This window comes from Lepidochelys kempii, chromosome 1 (assembly GCF_965140285.1).
Source record: "Lepidochelys kempii isolate rLepKem1 chromosome 1, rLepKem1.hap1, whole genome shotgun sequence".
Classification (NCBI taxonomy): domain Eukaryota; kingdom Metazoa; phylum Chordata; order Testudines; family Cheloniidae; genus Lepidochelys; species Lepidochelys kempii.
In genome coordinates this window covers 324,046,080-324,069,153 of record NC_136380.1, presented here as the reverse complement: position 1 = coordinate 324,069,153, position 23,074 = coordinate 324,046,080, and the positions used below count along the sequence as shown (strand labels likewise).

At 41.1% G+C, this 23,074-nt stretch overlaps 1 protein-coding gene across 2 annotated transcripts in view; it reads left to right on the top strand.

Annotated features, from left to right (window-relative positions):
* Nucleotides 1–12,153: 12,153 nt before the first annotated feature.
* ABCD2 (ATP binding cassette subfamily D member 2) overlaps nucleotides 12,154–23,074 on the top strand; it is a 67,823-nt gene continuing 56,902 nt past the window's right edge. For both annotated transcript variants that reach the window (XM_073328418.2, XM_073328420.1), the window contains exons 1-3: nucleotides 12,154–13,484; nucleotides 15,176–15,356; nucleotides 22,678–22,799. In XM_073328418.2, the coding sequence (XP_073184519.1) occupies nucleotides 12,447–13,484; nucleotides 15,176–15,356; nucleotides 22,678–22,799 (1,341 nt within the window). In that variant the 5' untranslated portion in view covers nucleotides 12,154–12,446. The remainder of the gene's footprint in view (nucleotides 13,485–15,175; nucleotides 15,357–22,677; nucleotides 22,800–23,074) is intronic.

The following is a 23,074-nucleotide window of genomic DNA, read 5'->3' as shown; positions in this document are numbered from 1 at the left end:
GAATTATAATATTCAAAAACCAGTCGGAGAACACTTCAACCTCCCTTGACACTCAATTACAGACCTAAAAGTCACAATTCTTCAACAAAAAAAAACTTCAAAACCACACTCCAATGAGAAACTGCAGAACTGGAATTTATTTGCAAACTGGATACCATTAAATTAGGCTTGAATAAAGACTGGGAATGGATGAGTCATTACACAAACTAAAAGCTACTTCCCCATGCTAATTTTTCCTCTACTGTTACTCACATCTTCTGGTCAACTGTTTGAAATTGGCCATCCTGATTATCACTACAAAAGTTTTTTTTTCTCCTGCTGATAATAGCTCACCTTAATTGATTAATCTCATTAGAGTTGGTATGGCAACACCCATTTTTTCATGTTCTCTGCATATATATATCTTCCTACTGTATTTTCCACTGCATGCATCTGATGAAGTGGGTTTTAGCCCATGAAAGCTTGTGCCCAAATAAATTTGTTAGTCTCTAAGGTGCCACAAGCATTCCTCATTCTTTTTGCTGATACAGACTAACACAGCTACCACTCTGAAAAGAACCTACAGTTCTTTCTAGAATAGTCTGTGGTTCTGAACAGTTTATGATCAATTTGTCATTAACTATGGTATCCCCAGGATCACTTGTTGGGTTGGGCACGAGTCCCATAACCAACAAGTCAACTTTCATACAGTATTGATTTATCAGGACCAAAGCAATTGTTACCAAAATATATTTTTGCACAGTGCAGCTCAGTAGTTTAAAATCAGTACAATGCAGTCTAACCACAATAATCAATGTTCAACTCTATTTCAACATCTGCCATATGGTATTTGGTGCTTCTTGTTTGGCTCAAATCTCCACATTCTAGATATTCCACTTTGTATACATGATTATAAACCAGTATCTTCTCAAAAGCAGGAGTTATAGTGAGCAAGTATTTGCTGCTGACACAACATTTCAGAGCAAATATCAACCTCCTTAAATGCTTTCTTGGCCTAATTTGACATTGGCCTTTGGGACTGGAAGTAGGCTGTCAAATTAGGCCTAATTTGACATTGGTCTTTGGGACTGGAAGTAGGCCTGATCCTGCAAAGTTTTGCTTACAAGAGTAGTCCCTACTTGTGCGAGTTGTCACATTAAATTAAATGGAACTACTCCCATGAGTAGAAGTATTCATGTGAATAAGGATTTGCATGATCAAGCACTATTTCTTTTGGCTCAGATCAAAGCTGATCTTTCCTACAACAGTATATAATCATATGGAGTGAAATTAAAAAAAAAAATCATGGTCACAAAACACTAGGGACCCTATGATATGTACTCATATACTGCATATCTTAGAAATCATTTACAATTGAAGTCTAATATTAAATTAGGTAGTTCTTAATACAAACAGAAGAAGAAAATATTTGTATAACCTAACATCACAGTACCTAGTTTACAGAAGGGCAACAGAAATACTAAAAATTCATCCAAAAGGAAGAGATATAATCCTCTAATCAGCATATTGTAGAAATACAGAAGAAAAATCTCTAGTTAAAGTGGATTTAAATGGACCAATTGTGTAAGAGGCTAAGTCACTCAACTCCCATTGAAATCAATGGTGTGTGTGTGTGTGTAAATATATACATATATGAATTAAATGTATTTTAAATGTTGAAAGCACAAAATAGCAAGACTATGGGACATACAGTACCTATCTATTTTAAATTTACCTTTGACTTTCATTTCAGATCCCCCAATGTCACACCAGCCAGCTCTCAAGTGGCACTCTAGATACAGACTAACACGACTGCTACTCTGAACCCCCCATGTCTGTTACAGACTCCAAAAAATCCGATGGCACCGGCCTAGAGGAGATCAGGTAAGTGGGCTTTTGCCTCAAATTTTGCATTTTATATTATTATTCAAAAGATATAAAAGAATTTTTAAAAATTGTGAAGGCTGGATGTATCATTAAATGATTCTCTTACTGTCCCCTATATTTCAGCTCTAGTATTGCATAATGTCCACAAGTAGTGCAGGGCACTATAGTGGTGGAGGAGCCAGTTGACATCCTCATGCACTCTCCATTCTAGTTCCTAAATGTTCATGTGTTCATAGAACTTATCCAACCTAACATTAATCACCTCTATTTATGTTCCAAAGAATGTAATGTTACCTGAATACAACCCATTTCCATATGCAATGATTCTGTTCATTCCTTCATCACAACATTACTGTTTGGAAAAAGGAGAATCTATTAGATCTCCATGGAGCAACATTATGGTTACAGTGCACTTTATCCTGCTTGCATCTTGGCCTTTAGAAGTCATTCATATCCTCCTTATTTTTCCTTCTCTAGGATTGTTCTTCCATTCAGAAAGTGCATACAAGTGACTTTTAATTTATTTGTTTGAAACCAGTTTTATCAATAAAAAAGCAGCCAAATTACTTTTAAAAATCAAACACATGCATATCTCTGGATCTCCATGTATGCATGACAGAAATTACAACAGTGCCCCCTTTCCAGCGTCAGTTATTCTAATTTATTTGAATGCACTTTTTTTTTTTGTGGTTTTTAAATAAAATCAGTTAGAAATTGGGCAGATCCCATAGGTTAAAAACAATCTGCGATAGATGTTACTACAGCTTTGGTAACTGTTTCATCAGTGTTGCCTGAGTAGTTTTATTATGAAGTGATAAAATCACTAGTCACAACCATTCCAAAAATTCTAACAACTAAGGCTACATTTCACAGAAGATGTAATTTGTTTATAGGTTATAGAGAGTGACACAAAAATCTCAAGACAGCAAGAACAGAAGAAAGTGGGTAATTCAATTGACAGTTCAGGCTTTTTCCTTGTTCTCAAAAAAATAAAATGCATTGCTCTTATTCATTACAGTACTGTATGGTCAGGAGATTTTTGTTTCATTTTAACATTCCCACGGGCCCCGCATGACTGAAAGCTTCAGTTTTTCAGACTCTGGTACAGCCAAAAGTCAGCAGATATGCAGAAGTGAAATAGGGATCTATGAACATTTCCCCTATTTTTAAAAAAATGCTGGGGCGGGGGCACATTGCAAGTAACTGTGGCTTGGCAAACCAACTTTAAGATAATGTTATGCCTAGTGCACAAAACAGTACAAATATGCAATCATCAAATGGAAATTGTGATTTAAAAAAATGTGTGTGTCTGAACTAGGTACTTTCTTACTCAACATGTCTAGTTCCTGTGTATCTTTGAGTTATATGTTTTCTGGTTATTTTACTGACAAAATAATAACTAGTGCAATGGGGAAGCGCAGCTGTGAAAGAGAACAGAGTACAGCTATCTCATATATCAACAAAACTGCTTTCTATGCTTAATTTATTTTATCTATTTTGATTTGCAAAGTAACAAGATAAAAAGACACCCATCCAAACCACTAGGCACCCTTGACAATATATAGAATTACAAATATTCTAACTCCGTTGTTTTTACATTTCCATCCGTTCTACGCAACTCTTCCAATCAACAATGGGTACACAATGAAAAACATTTCCTGCAACCCTGTTAGGGAAGGAGGCAGAAAAATAGCTGATTTGTTGGACCTTGTCTTGTTTTGGGTTTGTTTAGGGGGCTCTCACACTACAGAGATTGGTGCCTGATTAGATTTTTTTTTCCAATTCTAACTTTCACAAAGCTAAGCTAGTGTTTCGTATTTCTGAATCATCCAGAGTAAAATGCTTCCTAAATGTCATTGTTACATAAAAACTCTGTTGTTAGCAGTAATATTAGCTAGTTTTACTCTGCATAAGCTTATTTATAGAATAGTTGAGTCATGCACCTTTCAGTGGCCTTATGTTAATGAATATTTCTTATGGAAGTTTGTGATCCTTAGTTATATTAGTCTTATGGTTATTTCAAATAATGTATTTTCAAAACTCTGATTTACCCTCCGCCACCAAATGGGGGAAGAACTATTGCATTTATAGCTATAGTGGCTGCATTACTTGAACATATTTCACATTTTAAAAAGTTAATTGCTCTTTTTTACATTTTCTTTTCTCCTTCTGAGTCCTAAATACTATACTCTTACTAAGCATTATACCTTGAAATAATGGGATTGGGGGAACAAGGGAAATGAAAAATGGCTAGAGAAACATGTTTGTATTGTCATTCTTTTTTGTGGATTTATGATATGTTATAGGTGCTAATGATTCAGGTAACAAGAATTCAAATCTTTTTTGGGGAGTAAATCCCATGATTGGCAATACAATAAACTGTATGTAGTAGTGCAGCAGCAGGATGCATGGGGGGGAGGAATATTTCCAGTTTAAATGTATTTTTCAAAATATTCCCAGAGGGAACCATCTGATCCTTCATGCTGTCCCAACTGCCTACCTAGATTTAGAATTCAAAACCTCGAGCTAATTAAGTTCCCTCACCTGGGGCCTATTCTTCCTCTCTGCCTTCTCCCCCATCTGATTTCATTCTGAATTAGCTGCAATGCTGGGGCCATACCTGGAGCTCTCATCTAGAGCAAGATTCTGATTTCATTTACTGTTGGGGTTGCCAATTTTGGCTGGATGTACACCTAGAGATTTAATCACCAGACATAATCTTTAATTCCTGAAGACTCCAGGCCAATCCTGGAGGGTTGGCAACCCTATTTACAGTGGGGGGGGATTAATTCACTGGAGTTATTCCTGATTTTTTTTCTCTTCTCCCCACTAAGAACATAAGAATGGCCATCCTGGGTCAGACCAAAGGTCTATCTAGTCCAGTATCCTGTCTACCGACAGTGGCCAATGCCAGGTGCCACAAAGGGAGTGAACCTAACAGGTAATGGTCAAGTGATCTCTTTCCTGCCATCCATCTCCACCCTCTGACAAACAGAGGCTAGGGACACCATTCCTTACCCATCCTGGCTAATAGCCATTAATGGACTTAACCTCCATGAATTTATCCAGTTCTCTTGTAAACCCTGTTATAGTCCTAGCCTTCACAACCTCCTCAGGCAAGGAGTTCCACAGGTTGACTGTGTGCTGAGTGAAGAAGAACTTCCTTTTATTTGTTTTAAACCTGCTACCTATTAATTTCATTTGATGGCCCCTAGTTCTTATATTATGGAACAAGTAAATAACTTTTCCTTATTCACTTTCTCCACACCACTCATGATTTTATATACATCTATCATATCCCCTCCTTAGTCTCCTTTTTTCCAAGCTGAAAATTCCTGGCCTCTTTAATCTCTCCTCATATGGGACCTGTTCCAAATCCCTAATAATTTTAGTTGCCCTTTTCTGAACCTTTTCTAATGCCAGTATATCTTTTTTGAGATGAGGGGACCACATCTGTACGCAGTATACAAGATGTGGGCGTACCATGGATTTATATAAATGGCAATAAGATATTCTCCATCTTATTCTCCATCCCTTTTTTAATGATTCCTAACATCCCGTTTGCTTTTTTGACTGCCGCTGCACACTGCGTGGACGTCTTCAGAGAACTAGCCACGATGACTCCAAGATCTTTCTCCTGATTAGTTGTAGCTAAATTAGCCCCCATCATATTTTATGTACAGTTGGGGTTATTTTTTCCAGTGTGCATGACTTTACATTTATCCACATGAAATTTCATTTGCTATTTTGTTGCCCAATCACTTAGTTTTGTGAGATTTTTTGAAGTTCTTCACAGTCTGCTTTGGTCTTAACTATCTTGAGCAGTTTAGTATCATCTGCAAACTTTGCCACCTCACTGTTCACCCCTTTCTCCAGATCATTTTTGAATAGGATTGGTCCTAGGACTGACTCTTGGGGAACACCACTAGTTACCCCTCTCCATTCTGAAAATTTACTATTTATTCCTACCCTTTGTTCCCTGTCTTTTAACCAGTTCTCAATCCATGAAAGGATCTTCCCTCTTATCCCATGACAACTTAATTTATGTAAGAGTCCTTGGTGTGGGACCTTGTCAAAGACTTTCTGGTGTCAAAGTCAGATTCAAGGCTCACAGAATTTGTCAGACCACTCTGTTTATTAGCAAAGCGCTTTGCCAATGCACCCAGATATATGTGAGCCCCATGCAAAAGCTCAAGCTAACTTATTTATACAGAAGCCAAAGCCAATTTAACATAGGAGACAAAAGGAAGCAGAAACTGACAAATATACATACATATCTTATGTGCATACTAACGTTTACCAATCTCCTACCTCAGTAGGAGCTCTAAGTCAATTAGTTTGAGGACCCATTGTCTCACACTCCTTAACGTTTCTCTTCCTGACAACTATATTTCAACAAACTCTTCAAGCATCATTTCTTTAATGAATTATAATTTCAATATAATTCATTCTTCTTTCACAATCCCTCCTTTCGGTCTACGCAGTCTACACAAAGCTACACAATGACCAATAATGACTGGGTTCCACATATCAATCGTTCTTTATCTCTTTGTTCATCAGTGATATTTAAAATCATCAAATTAGCACTCTGGTTTGGGGCAGCTATCTGTGTAGCATGCCTGACACAATTTTGGATACAACAGGAAAGTAACTGAAAACATACAAAAATTACTAGGATTCCAAACAGGAGAGTTAGGGCTCCCTGAAACAACCAGTTTCCTATGCCAGAGAAATTGAAAAGGTTACTTAGCCACTTCCATAAAGAACTTGGCTCTTCGTGGGAAAGATATGCGATTTGCTCTAAGTGGCTAGCACAATCTATTACTTCATTGGTGTTGTCTGGTATATACACACAGCAGTCTTTTCCAATGAGAGCACAAGTCCCTCCTTTTGCCGCCAGCACTATGTCCAATGCCTGACGGTTTTGGAGGGCCATTTGTCGGATTGCCCCTGTTTCTTTGGCCAGGGCTCTTAAACTTTCTCCGGTTTCATTTGCCATTATTTCAACTACTGCTTGTAACCTTAGGAGTCTTTTTCCATGGTGTATTACTCCCCCTAATGGTATTAAGGAACCGCCAATGGCCTCTTCCCAGGTTAAGGGGTTATGTTATTTACATACCATTGGGCATCTGTTAAGTCCTTTCTTTTTCGCCTGAAATTGAGGAGGTGTTCTCGAGGGAAGGTTCCTAGCACTCGGAATTGTGGGGCGGGATAACAGATTCCTGACCAATTAGCTGGTAGTGCGGTATAAGCTCTGGTCCCACACACCCAGTGATGGCCTATTAAGGCCGGGAAGGGTCGGTTGCACCCATTTATCATATAGGTGTTTGCAAAGGAGGAGGAGTATCCCCCAAAGGGTACAGAGTAATTCTCCTTACGAGGAGTGGTGTTATTTGCATGACTGTAGGGGGAACATGAGATTGATTTCTCTGTTTGATCCCAGGTTGAGAAAAAAAAATTCATATCTCCATACCGAGCCCGCCACTTTTTAGTTTTGTTTGAATAATCCCATACACCATTGGCCACAATATGCTGAAGGCAATGGCTTTTCCCCAGATCCAGCCCTGTCCCATTACACACCCAACACCAATGACCTTTTCCCTCCACCACACTTATCCATTTAGATGCATTTATTCCCACTGCTTCACAAGTGTCATTGCTGTTCCATATTTTGTTAAACGGACGAGGCCCTCCAGTGAGGTCTGGGGACTTTAGTGGGATAGCCAGTTTGAGAGTGGGCTGGGATGTGGCTGCAGACCCAGCAATTAGAAATATTAAGGGTCTGAGCTATCCACACCTGCTGCTGGATAAAAGAATTGTCATCGTGGTCTCCCCAGACCGTAAGATACTAGCAGCCGAGGAACAGTGTCTGCTTCTGGCAACCCTTACGAGAGCGTAGATTGTAAGGTATTGCAGACTGTTCTTCTACGTCGTCTTCTGGAGTCAAAATTGACTCTACGCTGTCCTGAGGTGGTGATTGGTTCTCTGGGGATGGTGCCTTCTTACACTGTGAAGCATGTATCCACAATGCGATGCCAGATAGTTTAACAGCTGTCTGTGTAGTAAGCAGTACCTGATGAGGACCCTTCCACCGGGGCTCCAAGGTGTGCTTTCGATGATGGCGCCATACGTAGACCCAATCACCTGGCTCGAGGTTGTGACAAGCATCGGAGGTGGGTTCCGTGGGCCAGGCGGCTCGAACCTGTGAATGAAAGTGACTTGCAGCTAGCATTAGTCCCTTGCAATACTGAAGGAGTGCACTGTGAGTCAAGTTCAAATCAGAAATGGGAGTAATGGTAGTCATAGCTTGCATAGGGCGTCCCATAACAATTTCAAAGGGACTTAATTTATGCCTTTGGGATGGAGTGGATCTCATGTCCATAAGGGCTAATGGTAAGGCTACTGGCCAGCTTAATCCTGTAGAGTCACAAATGTTAGCAAGCTTATTCTTAAGTACACCATTTCGTCTTTCAACAGCACCTGCACTCTGTGGGTGGTAGGGACAGTGCAACAGGTGTTTGATATGCAATATACGGTCCAGGTGTTGAACAAGTTGTCCAGTAAAATGTGTACCCCGATCACTGGACAGAGTAGCAGGAATTCCCTTGGCAGGCATAATATGATTTAACAAACATTTGGCAACAGACAGTGAGTCAGCCTTGCGATAAGGAAAGGCTTCAATCCAATCAGAGAATAAACATACCATAACCAATATAAATTCATATTGTTGACACTTAGGCATTTGTACAAAATCAAGTTGCCAATGCAAGAATGGTGCTTGAGGCAGACCCCAGAACCCCTGGACCACTTTTACAGGTTTACCAATATTATGACTTTGGCAAATGGTACAGGCTGCACAGTGGTGGACTGCAAAACAGCTAAAATGGGGGGCCCACCATCTTGTCTTAGTTACAGCAGAGACCATCCCTTCCTTTCCGACATGTGAAACACCATGTAGCAGGGCGGCCAGAGATGGGTAGAGTGAAAAGGGGGCTACAAAGGCGCCAGTAGGCGAGCGCCAAAGAGAATTGGGACGTAGAGAACAACCTTGGGCAACCCAGGCTTCTTTCTTCGTTTCTGGGGCAAAGTCTTGGAGCAGGGTGAGGTCAGTGAGGGACCAGGAGGGTAAGAGGAGAGCGGAGAACAAGGGAATCAGACATTTCGACTAGGCGCGCTGCAGCAGCCACAGCACGCAGCCAGGGGGGTAAGCCTTGGGCAACAGGGTCTAAATTGGCAGAGAAATAAGCCACTGGGCGGTTCTTTTCTCCGTGCATCTGAGTGAGAACTTCAAGTGCACACCCAGATTGTTCGTGGCAGAAAAGGGTAAAAGGCTTAGAATAGTCAGGCAGCCCTAAGGCAGGGGCAGAAGCCAAAGCCTGTTTGAGGGAAACAAAGGCAGAATTGGCCTCAGGGGGCCACGGCATGGGGTCAGGCACAAAGAATAGAGTGAGTTCCTGGAGAGGTTTTGCAAGGGAGGCATATTGGGGAATCCACTGTCTGCAAAATCCAGCCATGCCTAAAAACTTCCGGGCGTGGGGAGCGGGGTCGGGGAAAGCTAAGGATAGCTTGGACGCGGGTGGGAGAAAGTGCACGGGAACCCTGGGAGAGGAGAAAGCCAAGTTATGTGACAGAAGCTTGACAGAGTTGTAGTTTAGAGCGAGAAGCTTTGTGACCCTTATTTGCTAGGGCAGTAAGGAGCAGTAAAGAGTCAGTTTCAGAGGCAGACAATGAAGGGGAACAGAGGAGTAGATCATCTACATATTGGACTAGTGTGGACCTGGACGGGAAAACAAGGTCAGCAAGGTCTCGGGCTAATGCTTGGGAAAAATATGACGGGCTTTCAGTATACCCCTGGGGCAGTGTGGTCCATGTGTACTGTTGCCCCTTGTAAGAAAAGGCAAACAGGAACTGGGAGTCAGGGTGAACCGGGACAGAAAAGAAAGCAGAGCACAATTCAACAACAGTAAAATGAGTTGTATCTGGTGGGATAGAAGCCAGAATCTTTGAGAGAGGCAAGTTTTGATTCTGTCCACCTATGATTTGCCTCTTCCCACCACTGCATGAAACAATCAACCTCTCCTTTTGCCAATTTAGTTTTAGGTTGGCCGAGTTTGTCTTTTAAGACGTCTACTCGGTCTTTGTCCCAAGATCCTAACAGTGGCCACTGAATTTTGGGATTCTCCTGAGTTAGCCTAGACCATTTTTCCAGAAATTTACAGGAGTCCGGACCTTTCCTAAAATACATAAAATGAGCCGGCGTTCCTTTCGGGAACTGTCCCGACTTAGATGTCTGGTTACCCATACAGGAGGACTTTACACACCAATCACACAAGAAGGAAAGTCGGGTTCGTCAGAGCGATGCCCAGTGCAACACACAAAAGGAGCCCACAGGTTACTGCCTCAATCGCCCTTGCTTTCACACCAAGGGTTTTACCCAAGGCACGGTGTGGCTGCGATTGTGCAGATTTCACTTACTCAGACCGTGGGGAGAGGAACCCTTTGGTCAGCCGATCCCCAGGCGGAGACAGCGCCCAGACTCAAACACACCACAGGGAGGACGGATAGACACAGAGACAAGACAGTCCTCAGTCCGGACAAAACACAGAAATAATTACCTGACCAGATTCCTGATGTCAGATCCTGGGATCCCTACCAGAACAGAGTGGGAACCAACAGGTTCGATGGCATAGACTTCACTGTGGTCATGCACCCTTCCGTTCTGGCGGAGGACCACTCGGGCCAAATGCCCAGGTGCCGGCTTGCCATGGCTGTCCTAAGAACGGTCAGGAGTCACACGGCTCCAGTGAAGATGGTTGCCATCTCGTTGGAACTTCCAAATTGTCAAAGTCAGATTCAAGGCTCACAGAATTTGTCAGATCACTCTGTTTATTAGCAAAGCGCTTTGCCAATGCACCCAGATATATGTGAGCCCCATGCAAAAGCTCAAGCTAACTTATTTATACAGAAGCCAAAGCCAATTTAACATAGGAGACAAAAGGAAGCAGAAACTGACAAATATACATACATATCTTATGTGCATACTAACGTTTACCAATCTCCTAGCTTAGTAGGAGTTCTAAGTTAATTAGTTTGAGGACCCATTGTCTCACACTCCTTAACGTTTCTCTTCCTGACAACTATATTTCAACAAACTCTTCAAGCAGCATTTCTTTAATGAATTATAATTTCAATATAATTTATTCTACTTTCACACTGGAAATCTAAGTACACTGTGTCCACCGGATCCCCTTTGTCCACATGTTTGTTGACCCCCTCAAAGAACTCTAATAGATTAGTAAGATGTGATCTCCCTTTACAGAAACCATGTTGACTTTTGCACAACAATTTATGTTCTTCTGTGTCTGACAATTTTATTTTTTACTATTGTTTCAACTAATTTGCCCGGTACTGACGTTAGACTTACCGGTCTGTAATGGCCAGGATCACCTCTAAAGCCCTTCTTAAATATTGGCGTTACATTAGCTATCTTCCAGTCATTGGGTACAGAAGCTGATTTAAAGGACAGGTTACAAACCATAGTTAATAATTCCACAATTTCACATTTGAGTTCTTTCAGAACTCATGGGTGAATGCCATCTGGTCCCAGTGACTTGTTACTGTTAAGTTTCTCAATTAATTCGAAAACCTCCTCTAGTGACACTTCAATCTGTGACAATTCCTCAGATTTGTCACCTACAAAAGACGGCTCAGGTTTGGGAATCTCCCTAACATCCTCAGCCATGAAGACTGAAGCAAAGAATTCATTTAGTTTCTCTGTGATGACTTTATCATTTTTAAGTGCTCCTTTTGTATCTGGATCATCCAGGGGCCACACTGGTTGTTTAGCAGGCTTCCTGCTTCTGATGTATTTGTTATTACCTTTTGAGTTTTTGGCTAGCTGTTGTTCAAACTCCTTTTTGGCTTTTCTTATTACATTCTTACATTTAATTTGGCAGTGTTTATGCTCCTTTCTATTTACCTCACTAGGCTTTGACTTCCACTTTTTAAAAGATGCCTTTTTATCTCTCTGCTTCTTTTACATAGTTGTGAAGCCACGGTGGCTCTTTTTTAGTTCTTTTACTGAAGAGTTTAGGTAGCTCCCAAGTACCTTCCCTCCTCCCTTCAGTTCCCCTTTTGTTCCTCTCTCTGGAGGTAAATCTAGAAGTGATACACTTGCAAAATCAGCAGCCCATTGGTGACTCTTTCCCCACCCCCTCAACCTCTGATGCGCCTCCTGGGTGGTCCTCCCAGTGTCTAGCGACGCTCCTGCCAAGGCCAATACCTAGCCCAAGTTGAGCTGCATGAATCGGGTGCTGCCAGCACGGACCGGCCCTGTTCCGGGCGCAGGATTCAGAGCGCGCCGCGCGGGGCTGGGAAAGGTCCAGAGGGAAGCGGTGGGTTCCCCAGCTCTTCGCAGCCAATGAGCGGGCGGCGGAGGCGGAGTTGGCGGCGGCGGATCTCAGCAGGCGGCAGCTCTCGGTGCATCGGAGGGAACCATCCGGCCCTGGGAGCCGGCGTCCGTCCCCTCGCCTCTGTTCCAGCAAGGGCGGCGGGGAAGGCGCCGCGGCAGAGCATGAGGCATGCCCGGGCTTCATGAACGTCCCTCCTCGGCGGTCTTCCTCTTGGGCATGACCCAGCGCCAGAGCATCCCTGCTCCGCGGCGGTCCCTGCGGCTGTGCGACATGACCCAGCTGCTGCGTGCCGCAACCGGGCGAGGGAAGTGGAGCGGATCCAGCGCGGCCAAGCGGGCTGCGTGCCTGGTGGCTGCGGCATATGGGCTGAACATCCTCTACCCCGTCCTCCGCAAGCGCCTGCAGCAGACAGCCTGCGAAAAGGGCTTGCAGGCTGCCTGCCGGGCGGGAGGGGGAGAGGAGCCGCTGCATTGCAGCCGGATCCGGGGCAGAGCCTCCCCAGCAGTGAATGCGGAATTTTTCAGGCAGCTGCTGGAACTTCGTAAGATCCTCTTCCCGAAGCTTGTGAGCACCGAATCGGGCTGGCTTTGCCTCCACTCGGTGGCTCTGGTCTCCCGGACCTTCCTCTCCATCTACGTGGCCGGGCTGGATGGGAAGATCGTCAAGAGCATCGTGGAGAAGAAGCCCAGGAGCTTTGCCATCAAATTAATCAAGTGGCTCATGATTGCAATTCCTGCCACTTTCGTGAACAGCGCCATACGGTACCTGGAGTGCAAGCTGGCCCTAGCCTTCCGTACCCGCCTGGTGGATCATGCCTATGAGACCTACTTTGCCAATCAAACTTACTATAAGGTGATCAATATGGATGGGAGGCTGGCGAACCCTGACCAGTCCCTGACCGAGGACATCATGATGTTCTCCCAGTCGGTGGCACACCTGTACTCCAACCTGACCAAACCCATCCTGGATGTGGTGCTGACATCCTATAGTCTTATCCAGACCGCCAGGTCCAGGGGAGCAAACCCCATCGGGCCTACGCTGCTGGCAGGGCTTGTGGTGTATGCCACGGCGAGAGTACTGAAAGCGTGCTCACCCAAATTTGGCAAGCTGGTCGCAGAGGAAGCTCATAGAAAGGGTTATCTACGGTACGTCCATTCGCGGATTATAGCCAATGTGGAAGAGATCGCCTTCTACAGAGGACACAAGGTAAAATGGAAATAAAGGCAAGGACTAAAATCTGGGATGATTCAGAACTGTTGCTGTACTACTAGATGTTGATCTACTGTAATAAGGGTGGTCATGTGCCCTCGCCCTCTCCTCTGTGAGGGATATGAATTCCTCTGATTCCTAAACCTGTTTACGATATATACTCTCCCACATTGTTTGGAGAGAGACAGAAGTATAGAGTATTCTCCATTTTATTTTTCTTTTAAAGTATTCCTACTTCTGAGCAGCATCACGTTTCTCTAGTAAATTTTAGTTTCCCTTTTCTGTCTCGTTTCCAAAAGGTGCCCTAGCTCTTAACCTTTCCTGCCTCTTATTTTTCCCCTATTTTATTAACTAAGAATATTTAATGATACAGAAATACTATTTCTCTAAATGCAAAAATCAGTAGCACACAGTAATCTAGAAGAAAACTTTGCTATAGTTTAGATGGCAACACAGTCTTTGACATTGTCTTGTATAGATAGCTAAGGAAAATTGTTGTCACTACAGTCCTAAAGTTGCTGAAATAGAGTACACTATTTGGGTTATCAGTTACATAAAAGTAACATAATTTAAAAATCAGCATGTTGAAGAAATTTTCAAAATTATATTGTGAATTTTGACTGCATTGTGTTTAAAATGGCTTTTAAAAAAGTTTCACATAATGTGAAAAAGAAAATGGCAAAATTTCACACTACCCGTTTGGTCAGTATTAATTAAAGTATTAATAAGACAACATAAACATTTAATTTTTATAGTAGCAATGAGCACCAAAAATTGTCTGCAGCACTGCATTAACTGCAGCTCAAATAAACATTAAATTCAACACTTTTTTTCCGATTCCCACTTTTGTGTGGGCTCAAATTGACTGCATTATGTCATACTGATTTGTCACTTTTCAGAGTAGCAGCCGTGTTAGTCTGTATTCGCAAAAAGAAAAGGAGTACTTGTGGCACCTTAGAGACTAACAAATTTATTTGAGCATAAGCTTTCGTGAGCTACAGCTCACTTCATCGGGTGCATTCAGTGGAAAATACACTGAAAATACACTGTATTTTCCACTGAATGCATACGATGAAGTGAGCTAAAGCTTATGCTCAAATAAATTTGTTAGTCTCTAAGGTGCCGCAAATACTCCTTTTCTTTTTGATTTGTCACTATTCTTGACTCATTTCCTTGATGTAGATTATCACTTCCTCTTGGCACATTGCTGAAAGACATGAAATACCAATTGGAGGTATTGGTTCTGCAGATTTACTCAGGCAAAACTCTCATTGGAATAAATTGGAATTTTGCAGGCTTGAGTCCCCAAATGTTGCCTATTCCTCTTCATTAAACATGTAGAATTAGTTTTACTTTGATGGTAAGGAACAGCTTTTATCACTCACTTGTATTTTGCTCTGGTACTGTGAAGTGGGTGGAAAACTGCCAGAGTGAGGTAAAGGGGCATTGGTGTAAATCAGAATCAGGCCCAATGAGTTCCATGAGCTATGCTGATTTACACTGAGAATGTGGCCCTTTGTGTAAACAGATACCACATAGCTTGCAGTACTGATTGCAAGGTATAGTGAAGAATTCAAATCCGAACACTGGTTATTTGATTATATTATAAGTACGTGTGTGTGTATTGTACCTATATGTATATTAATATTTACTATTCTGTGTAAGTACTTACATTTTTTTAACTATAGGTGGAGATGAAACAACTACAGAAAAGTTACAAGGCTTTGGCAGACCAAATGAACCTCATATTGTCTAAACGTTTGTGGTACATCATGATAGAGCAGTTCCTGATGAAGTACGTCTGGAGTAGCTGTGGTTTGATTATGGTGGCGGTACCTATCATCACAGCAACAGGATTTGCAGATGGCGGTAATAAGACTTTTATTTAATTTCAAATGTTTGTTTAAAGATATTAGTGTAGAAGACTAGTCACGTAAGAAGACTACGTTTCATTTTAATACCATTTGTAGCTGCCGCGCTATAATATCCAAACACCATGCATGCCTCATCCTTGGGTAGCTCCTGGGATGTGTTTAAACTTTACAAACAAACCACTTGAAGAAATATCAGTGACAAAAAACATATCTTTGAATTTAAACCTGATAAACAGAATACATTCTGAATCAAAGGATAGGTTTTTCAAATAAGATGCCAAGGTGAATTGTGGAGAAACAGTTTATAAATATCACTTTAACCATTTACTGCCCTTTTTGATGTATGAAGATGGTCTCACAAACTTTAAAATAAAATCTTGTTTTTTATATTCGCAATATCAAGAATGTCAGGTGCTGGCTTTCCTCTCTTCACAGGCCCTAAGCAGTGATGTCTCATCAAGTTGTAACTTTAGCTGTAGCTCTCATGCCCCAACCAAGGCTGGGAAGATGTGTCAATTCTCAGAATGTCTGCTGCTATATTATTAAATACTATCTGACTATCTAGTGGTTTTTCTGTGGCGTTTGCTCATCACCTTAGTATCAGAGTGCTTCACAAACATTAATTAATGTTTATTTATTCTGTTTTGTGCTGACCTGTGTAAGAATCAGCATCTCCTCTCACCTCAAGTAGAGTACAGAAAGGGATGTGAAGCTCAGGTTATAGGCTTTTATGACAGAACTATTCAGGTCTTCTGAAAATCATGTCCAGATCTTCCAGCAATGAGAGCGAAGTGAGGCCCTGATTTTAAAGTTGTTTGAAATGTGTTTTTTTTTTTTAAAAGTCAGGGAAAAAATGCAGTTTGGCAGAGCAGGAGGCAAGGGGAATGTGTTAAATTAAGAAGTAGTAACAAGCAAAAAAAAAAATTATTTGCTTATTACATAGAATCATAGGACTGGAAGGGACCTGAAGAGGTCATCTAGTCCAGTCCCCTGCACTCATAGCAGGACTAAGTATTATGTAGACCATTCCTGACAGGTATTTGTCTAACCTGCTCTTAAAAATCTCCAATGATGGAGATTCCGCAACCTCCCTAGGCAATTTATTCCAGTGCTTAACCACCCTGACAGGAAGTTTTTCCTAATGTCCAACCTAAACCTCCCTTGTTGAAGTTTAAACCCAATTCTTCTCCCTCCTCCTTGTAACAACCTCTTATGTACTTGAAACATGTGCAACTCTTTGTACTTTCAAAAAAAGAAAAGGAGTACTTGTGGCACCTTAGAGACTAACCAATTTATTTGAGCATAAGCTTTCGTGAGCTACAGCTCACTTCATCGGATGCATACTGTGGAAAGTATAGAAGATCTTTTTATACACACAAAGCATGAAAAAATGGGTGTTTACCACTACAAAAGGTTTTCTCTCCCCCCACCCCACTCTCGTTCTGGTAATAGCTTATCTAAAGTGATCACTCTCCTTACAATGTGTATGATAATCAAGGTGGGCCATTTTCAGCACAAATCCAGGGTTTAACAAGAACCTCTGAGGGGGGGGGTAGGAAAAAACAAGGGGAAATAGGTTATCTTGCATAATGACTTAGCCACTCCCAGTCTCTATTCAAGCCTAAGTTAATTGTATCCAATTTGCAAATGAATTCCAATTCAACAGTCTCTCGCTGGAGTCTGGTTTTGAAGTTTTTTTGTTGTAATATCGCAACTTTCATGTCTGTAATCGCGTGACCAGAGAGATTGAAGTGTTCTCCGACTGGTTTATGAATGTTATAATTCTTGACATCTGATTTGTGTCCATTTATTCTTTTACGTAGAGACTGTCCAGTTTGACCAATGTACATGGCAGAGGGGAATTGCTGGCACATGATGGCATATATCACATTGGTGGATGTGCAGGTGAACGAGCCTCTGATAGTGTGGCTGATGTTATTAGGCCCTGTGATGGTGTCCCCTGAATAGATATGTGGGCACAGTTGGCAACGGGCTTTGTTGCAAGGATAGGTTCCTGGGTTAGTGGTTCTGTTGTGTGGTATGTGGTTGCTGGTGAGTATTTGCTTCAGGTTGGGGGGCTGTCTGTAGGCAAGGACTGGTCTGTCTCCCAAGATTTGTGAGAGTGTTGGGTCATCCTTCAGGATAGGTTGTAGATCCTTAATAATGCGTTGGAGGGGTTTTAGTTGGGGGCTGAAGGTGACGGCTAGTGGCGTTCTGTTATTTTCTTTGTTAGGCCTGTCCTGTAGTAGGTGAATTCTGGGAACTCTTCTGGCTCTATCAATCTGTTTCTTGACTTCCGCAGGTGGGTATTGTAGTTGTAAGAATGCTTGATAGAGATCTTGTAGGTGTTTGTCTCTGTCTGGGGGGTTGGAGCAAATGCGGTTGTATCGCAGAGGTTGGCTGTAGACAATGGATCGTGTGGTGTGGTCAGGGTGAAAGCTGGAGGCATGTAGGTAGGAATAGCGGTCAGTAGGTTTCCGGTATAGGGTGGTGTTTATGTGACCATCGTTTATTAGCACTGTAGTGTCCAGGAAGTGGATCTCTTGTGTGGACTGGACCAGGCTGAGGTTAATGGTGGGATGGAAATTGTTGAAATCATGGTGGAATTCCTCAAGGGCTTCTTTTCCATGGGTCCAGATGATGAAGACGTCATCAATATAGTGCAAGTAGAGTAGGGGCGTTATGGGACGAGAGCTGAGGAAGCGTTGTTCTAAGTCAGCCATAAAAATGTTGGCATACTGTGGGGCCATGCGGGTACCCATAGCAGTGCCGCTGATTTGAAGGTATACATTGTCCCCAAATGTAAAATAGTTATGGGTAAGGACAAAGTCACAAAGTTCAGCCACCAGGTTAGCCGTGACATTATCGGGGATAGTGTTCTTGACGGCTTGTAGTCCATCTTTGTGTGGAATGTTGGTGTAGAGGGCTTCTACATCCATAGTGGCCAGGATGATATTATCAGGAAGATCACCGATGGATTGTAGTTTCCTCAGGAAGTCAGTGGTGTCTCAAAGGTAGCTGGGAGTGCTGGTAGCGTAGGGCCTAAGGAGGGAGTCTACATAGCCAGACAATCCTGCTGTCAGGGTGCCAATGCCTGAGATGATGGGGCGCCCAGGATTTCCAGGTTTATGGATCTTGGGTAGTAGATAGAATATCCCAGGTCGGGGTTGCAGGGGTGTGTCTGTGCGGATTTGATCTTGTGCTTTTTCAGGGAGTTTCTTGAGCAAATGCTGTAGTTGCTTTTGGTAACTCTCAGTGGGATCAGAGGGTAATGGCTTGTAGAAAGTGGTGTTGGAGAGCTGCCGAGCAGCCTCTTGTTCATATTCCGACCTATTCATGATGACAACAGCACCCCCTTGGTCAGCCTTTTTGATTATGATGTCAGAGTTGTTTCTGAGGCTGTACTTTGAGAGTGTATACTAACTTCAGAAGAAGATAAATCCACAAAAAAAGAATACAATGATTAAAAATTCCTGTTTAACATTTTTAGATACTGCATATTCGAGCTTAGAAACTATAATGATAGGTATCCTAGCAATACCTAAGCTAAATAAATGGATAGCAAATGACTTTGAAGTTGGCTCAACAAATCTCCATATACATGACTGGAATCATAAGAAATCTTAAAAAATCAATAAGATTCACCATGCAAAGATTCTGTAATGCTTTGTATATGAAAAGATCAATTTTAAATCCAGTACATTTAACCAAATTGCCAAATTCCTTATCAAATTCAGACAATATGCACAAATTTCACCTGCTCTGAAATTTGGTTATCATATTCTAAACAAAGGAGTTTATACAGGTCCATATTACACACAACAACCAGTGAAGGATAACAGTGCTTTAGTACTTTGGTAACAGAAATTATGTTAGCCAATTTAATGTACTTTCTGCTAAAATGGAAATAAGCGCAGCTCAGCAGAATCCCTTAACTGATAAAGAGATTATTTAACCACAAAATGTAAATGTCTCCTCCCTAGCCCTTCACCCATGAATCAGAAATAGGTTAGTTGTCCTTCAACAAGAGAGAGCCGCTATAAAGGTGTAGAGAGGAAAGGAGCAATATTTCACCCATATCATTCTCTGACATCCAGGAATGGACCTCTGACAAATATGTTTAAAATGTGGAAAGAGCAGAAGGTCAGAAAAATAAATCTGTCTTCTCCAAATCAGTGATAGGCTTGGAGGAACAGCAAAATGTTAAAGTGTAGAACTTATTACAGAGCCCTGAGGCATTCTACAAGAACAGGGACAAGATCAGAAATGCATTATTAATGGTGACAAATTGACCCCATCAAGTGGTAAGAAGTAAACCAGGTATGCTAAAAATCCAACAAGTGCGGCTCACCGCTGAAGGCAGATTAGTTGGAGAAATAGTACTGTATCCAATCAGATCAAGTGTGGAAGGCAAATGAAGTTGGTTAAAATCTCAGGAATGGAAACTAGAACTGTCATTGATGAATAAACCCATTAGAATCCAGGAAGTGTTTGGAACCGAATAGCTAGTGTTTAGAACTTATGATCATGCCTGAAATCACATCTGTTCACATAGATGTGATTTCAGACAGCAGGGATTGCATCAATACAACAATAGCCTTTTCACTGTTGCCAAAAAAAAATTGGGTATTTGTATGTATTTAAAACACACACACATCAGAGCTAGTGCTACCTTTACTGATATCCATTCGCTGTTACAGTATATACATTTTGTAAGTATCATAGACTCTCAGGGGTGGAAGGGACCTCAGGAGCTCATCTAGTCCAACCCCCTGCTCAAAGCAGGACCAATCCCCAATTTTTGCCCCAGATCCCTAAATGGCCCCCTCAAGGATTGAACTTACAACCGTGGGTTTAGCAGGCCAATGCTCAAACCACTGAGCTATCCCTCACCCCAATACTCTACTCTTCTCTAAGTACTCTAGTATGCAAAAGGAATCATACAAAAAATACCAGTAGACCAAAATATCTTGAATGTAGTTAGTTCCCTGGAAATTAAACATTAATGACAATGAGACTTTAATTTCATTAGGCACAATAGATATGTTTTTTCCATAAAACAAATGGGATTAAGAAGTTTTATAAGTGGGGAACATGTTAAACTACTGACAGAGGTTAGATACTAGACTGGCCTAGTCTGTTGTAAAGTCTGCACTTCCTCTAACACAGAAGGAAAAGCCTATATATGAAAAATATTGGAGAAAATGATCAAGAAAAGTTATTTTGGGCAGGTCTGGTGGTTTGATTTCAGTCATGCAATAATTGAGAATTGTGTTCTGGAACAGTTTAAAGTTCTTCAAATTTACCCAATTTTAAACCCACAATGACATCTAAAATGCTGGCTAGATCAGTAAAACTTGGTTATCTGCCAAGAAAGAGTTATAATTTTTTTTTTTAGTTTGTGCTACTGAATTGGCAACACTACTGAGACCCTTATTCACATGAATCCTCCAATTGGAGTAAATGTGACAATTTACATGACTGTCTATATGAGTGAGGGTTTTAGGATCACACCCTAACTCAGGAAGGTTCTGTCCTTTTCTAGAAAGGCATGACTCTCATTGTGTACCAGATGTGTATATCCCAGTGTGGTGGGTGACACACTATTGACTTGGCATAACTTAAACTAAAAAGTCTGAATAGCCACAGTTTTCTTAAATAATTCAGAAATTGAATTTTGAGACAAAGGGAGGCCAAATTGGGGTCTTACGTATATGACAGTAACTTTCTATATAATAATTTTGGCCCGAAATGTTTATACTTATCTCTGGTGTATCTTCATTGATGTAAGTGGAGTTATACCAAGGATGTATTTAACCAGGGTTTTTTTTGGTGACTTGATAAATTAAAACAAACCAGTGTTTGGGTATCAGGAGCTTCAAAAGCAAAAAGAAGATACAGACAGGTACAATGAGATTTGGTACAAGATTTATGGTACGGGATTTCAAACACTGCAGAGTCTGACCTTGTCATGGAGGTGAGAGAACCACTCGCTACATAAGAAAATTTTGCTTATGTTGCTTTATCATTACCTGCCATAGAACAGCACATAAAGTGACCATCATGTTACACCTGTAGGAAACTGCTCACAGATTTTCTTGACTAAAAGCACTGAGCCAGCCTAATAGACGTTATTAATAACAATTCCTGATATAGGAGTTGGCATACTGGATCAGCCTACTAGTGTGGCTTGCCTAGTGTCTGGCAGTAGCCATACTTCAGAGAAAGACAGAAGCTCCAATCTGCATATCCTCCCCAAACCCCTTTTGCAACCTAAAATTTTACATTTGGTTGACCATATATTGTCATCTTAATTTGCTTAGTTGCAGATATTAAGGATTATACATTATTCATTCTTAAAAAATTCAGCTACATTATTATCTTGATGATTTTGTGGAGGAGCAAATTACAGATTGGCTCTGTGCTGTATAGCAGTTTCTGTGGGTGTGATGACGGCAAGAGATATCACAGTAGCAGAGTTGGACTCCAGGCTTGAAACACTTAATGAATTTTACTCTGGTAAAAACAAACACTTCATGTGAAGATATTATACTTAAAACATAAAAGTGTTTCTTTTTCCCATGCCCTCTCTAGTTTCAGCTGCCATTTTTGCCTTTGTCAGTTGTTCAGGGTATTTTCTCACAACACATCTCTTCTTGCTCTTATTTGATTCAGAAGAATTTTCATGTTAACAGGTTACAATGTTATAAACAAAGGATAATGACTTCATTATGGGATCAGACAGACAGAGAAACTGGGTGTGAGAAAGAAGGCTTTTACTCAAACACAGATCCCTCTAATACTACCAAGAGGAATATAGAAACTTACTGACAGTTAATTGCATTCTTATAAAATATTCTAATTTTGCCAAATGTGCATCAGTATGAATGCTCCTTTTTAAGTGGAGTTGAAGAATTAAGTAAGGTTAAAAATGAATAATAGCAGTACTAGTAAAAACAAAACAATGAAACTGAAATTCTGTTTTAGAACATTACTTAGGTTTGACTCATTACAGTTGTGGTAAAACTCAGACTGAGTAATGGTATATTAAAAAGAAAAAGAGGCTGATGAGTGTTAAAAAGAAAAAAGGATGATCTGTGTAAGAAGAATTTCTCATACTCCCATTTTTTCTTTGTTACTAGAAGTTTTATGCTAATTGCTTGCCTTTCTGATTCCTTTCAGAAAGTTGTCTTCATAGAGTTAGTGTTCTTAACTTAATATCTATTTTAATAATGGCTCACATTTTAACCATAATTTAATTTGTAGAGATATTTTTCAGAAGAATATTTGAACAGAAGAACATTTTTTGCTTTTAGAATTAGAAGATGGCCATAAACAAGCAATGGTTAGTGAGCGAACAGAAGCCTTTACTACTTCACGAAATCTGTTGGTCTCTGGAGCAGATGCCATTGAAAGGATTATGTCTTCTTACAAAGAGGTATTGTGTGTCATTTGTAGTATACAACTGAAAAGAGAAATAAATGAAAATAAAACAGAATTTGCAAATGTAAGATTTTTTTTAAAAATTTCTTTTGTAATGATATTGGGGCAGATTCTGCAGTCCTTAAATCAATGGGAGCTTTTCTGAAGTGAAGACTGCAGAATTTGTCCCTTAGTAACTTAAGTACAGCTAGTATTTTAATGTGGGGATAATTTGTGGCCCATGAGCATAAACCAGAGGTCGGCAACCTTTCAGAAGTGGTGTGCTGAGTT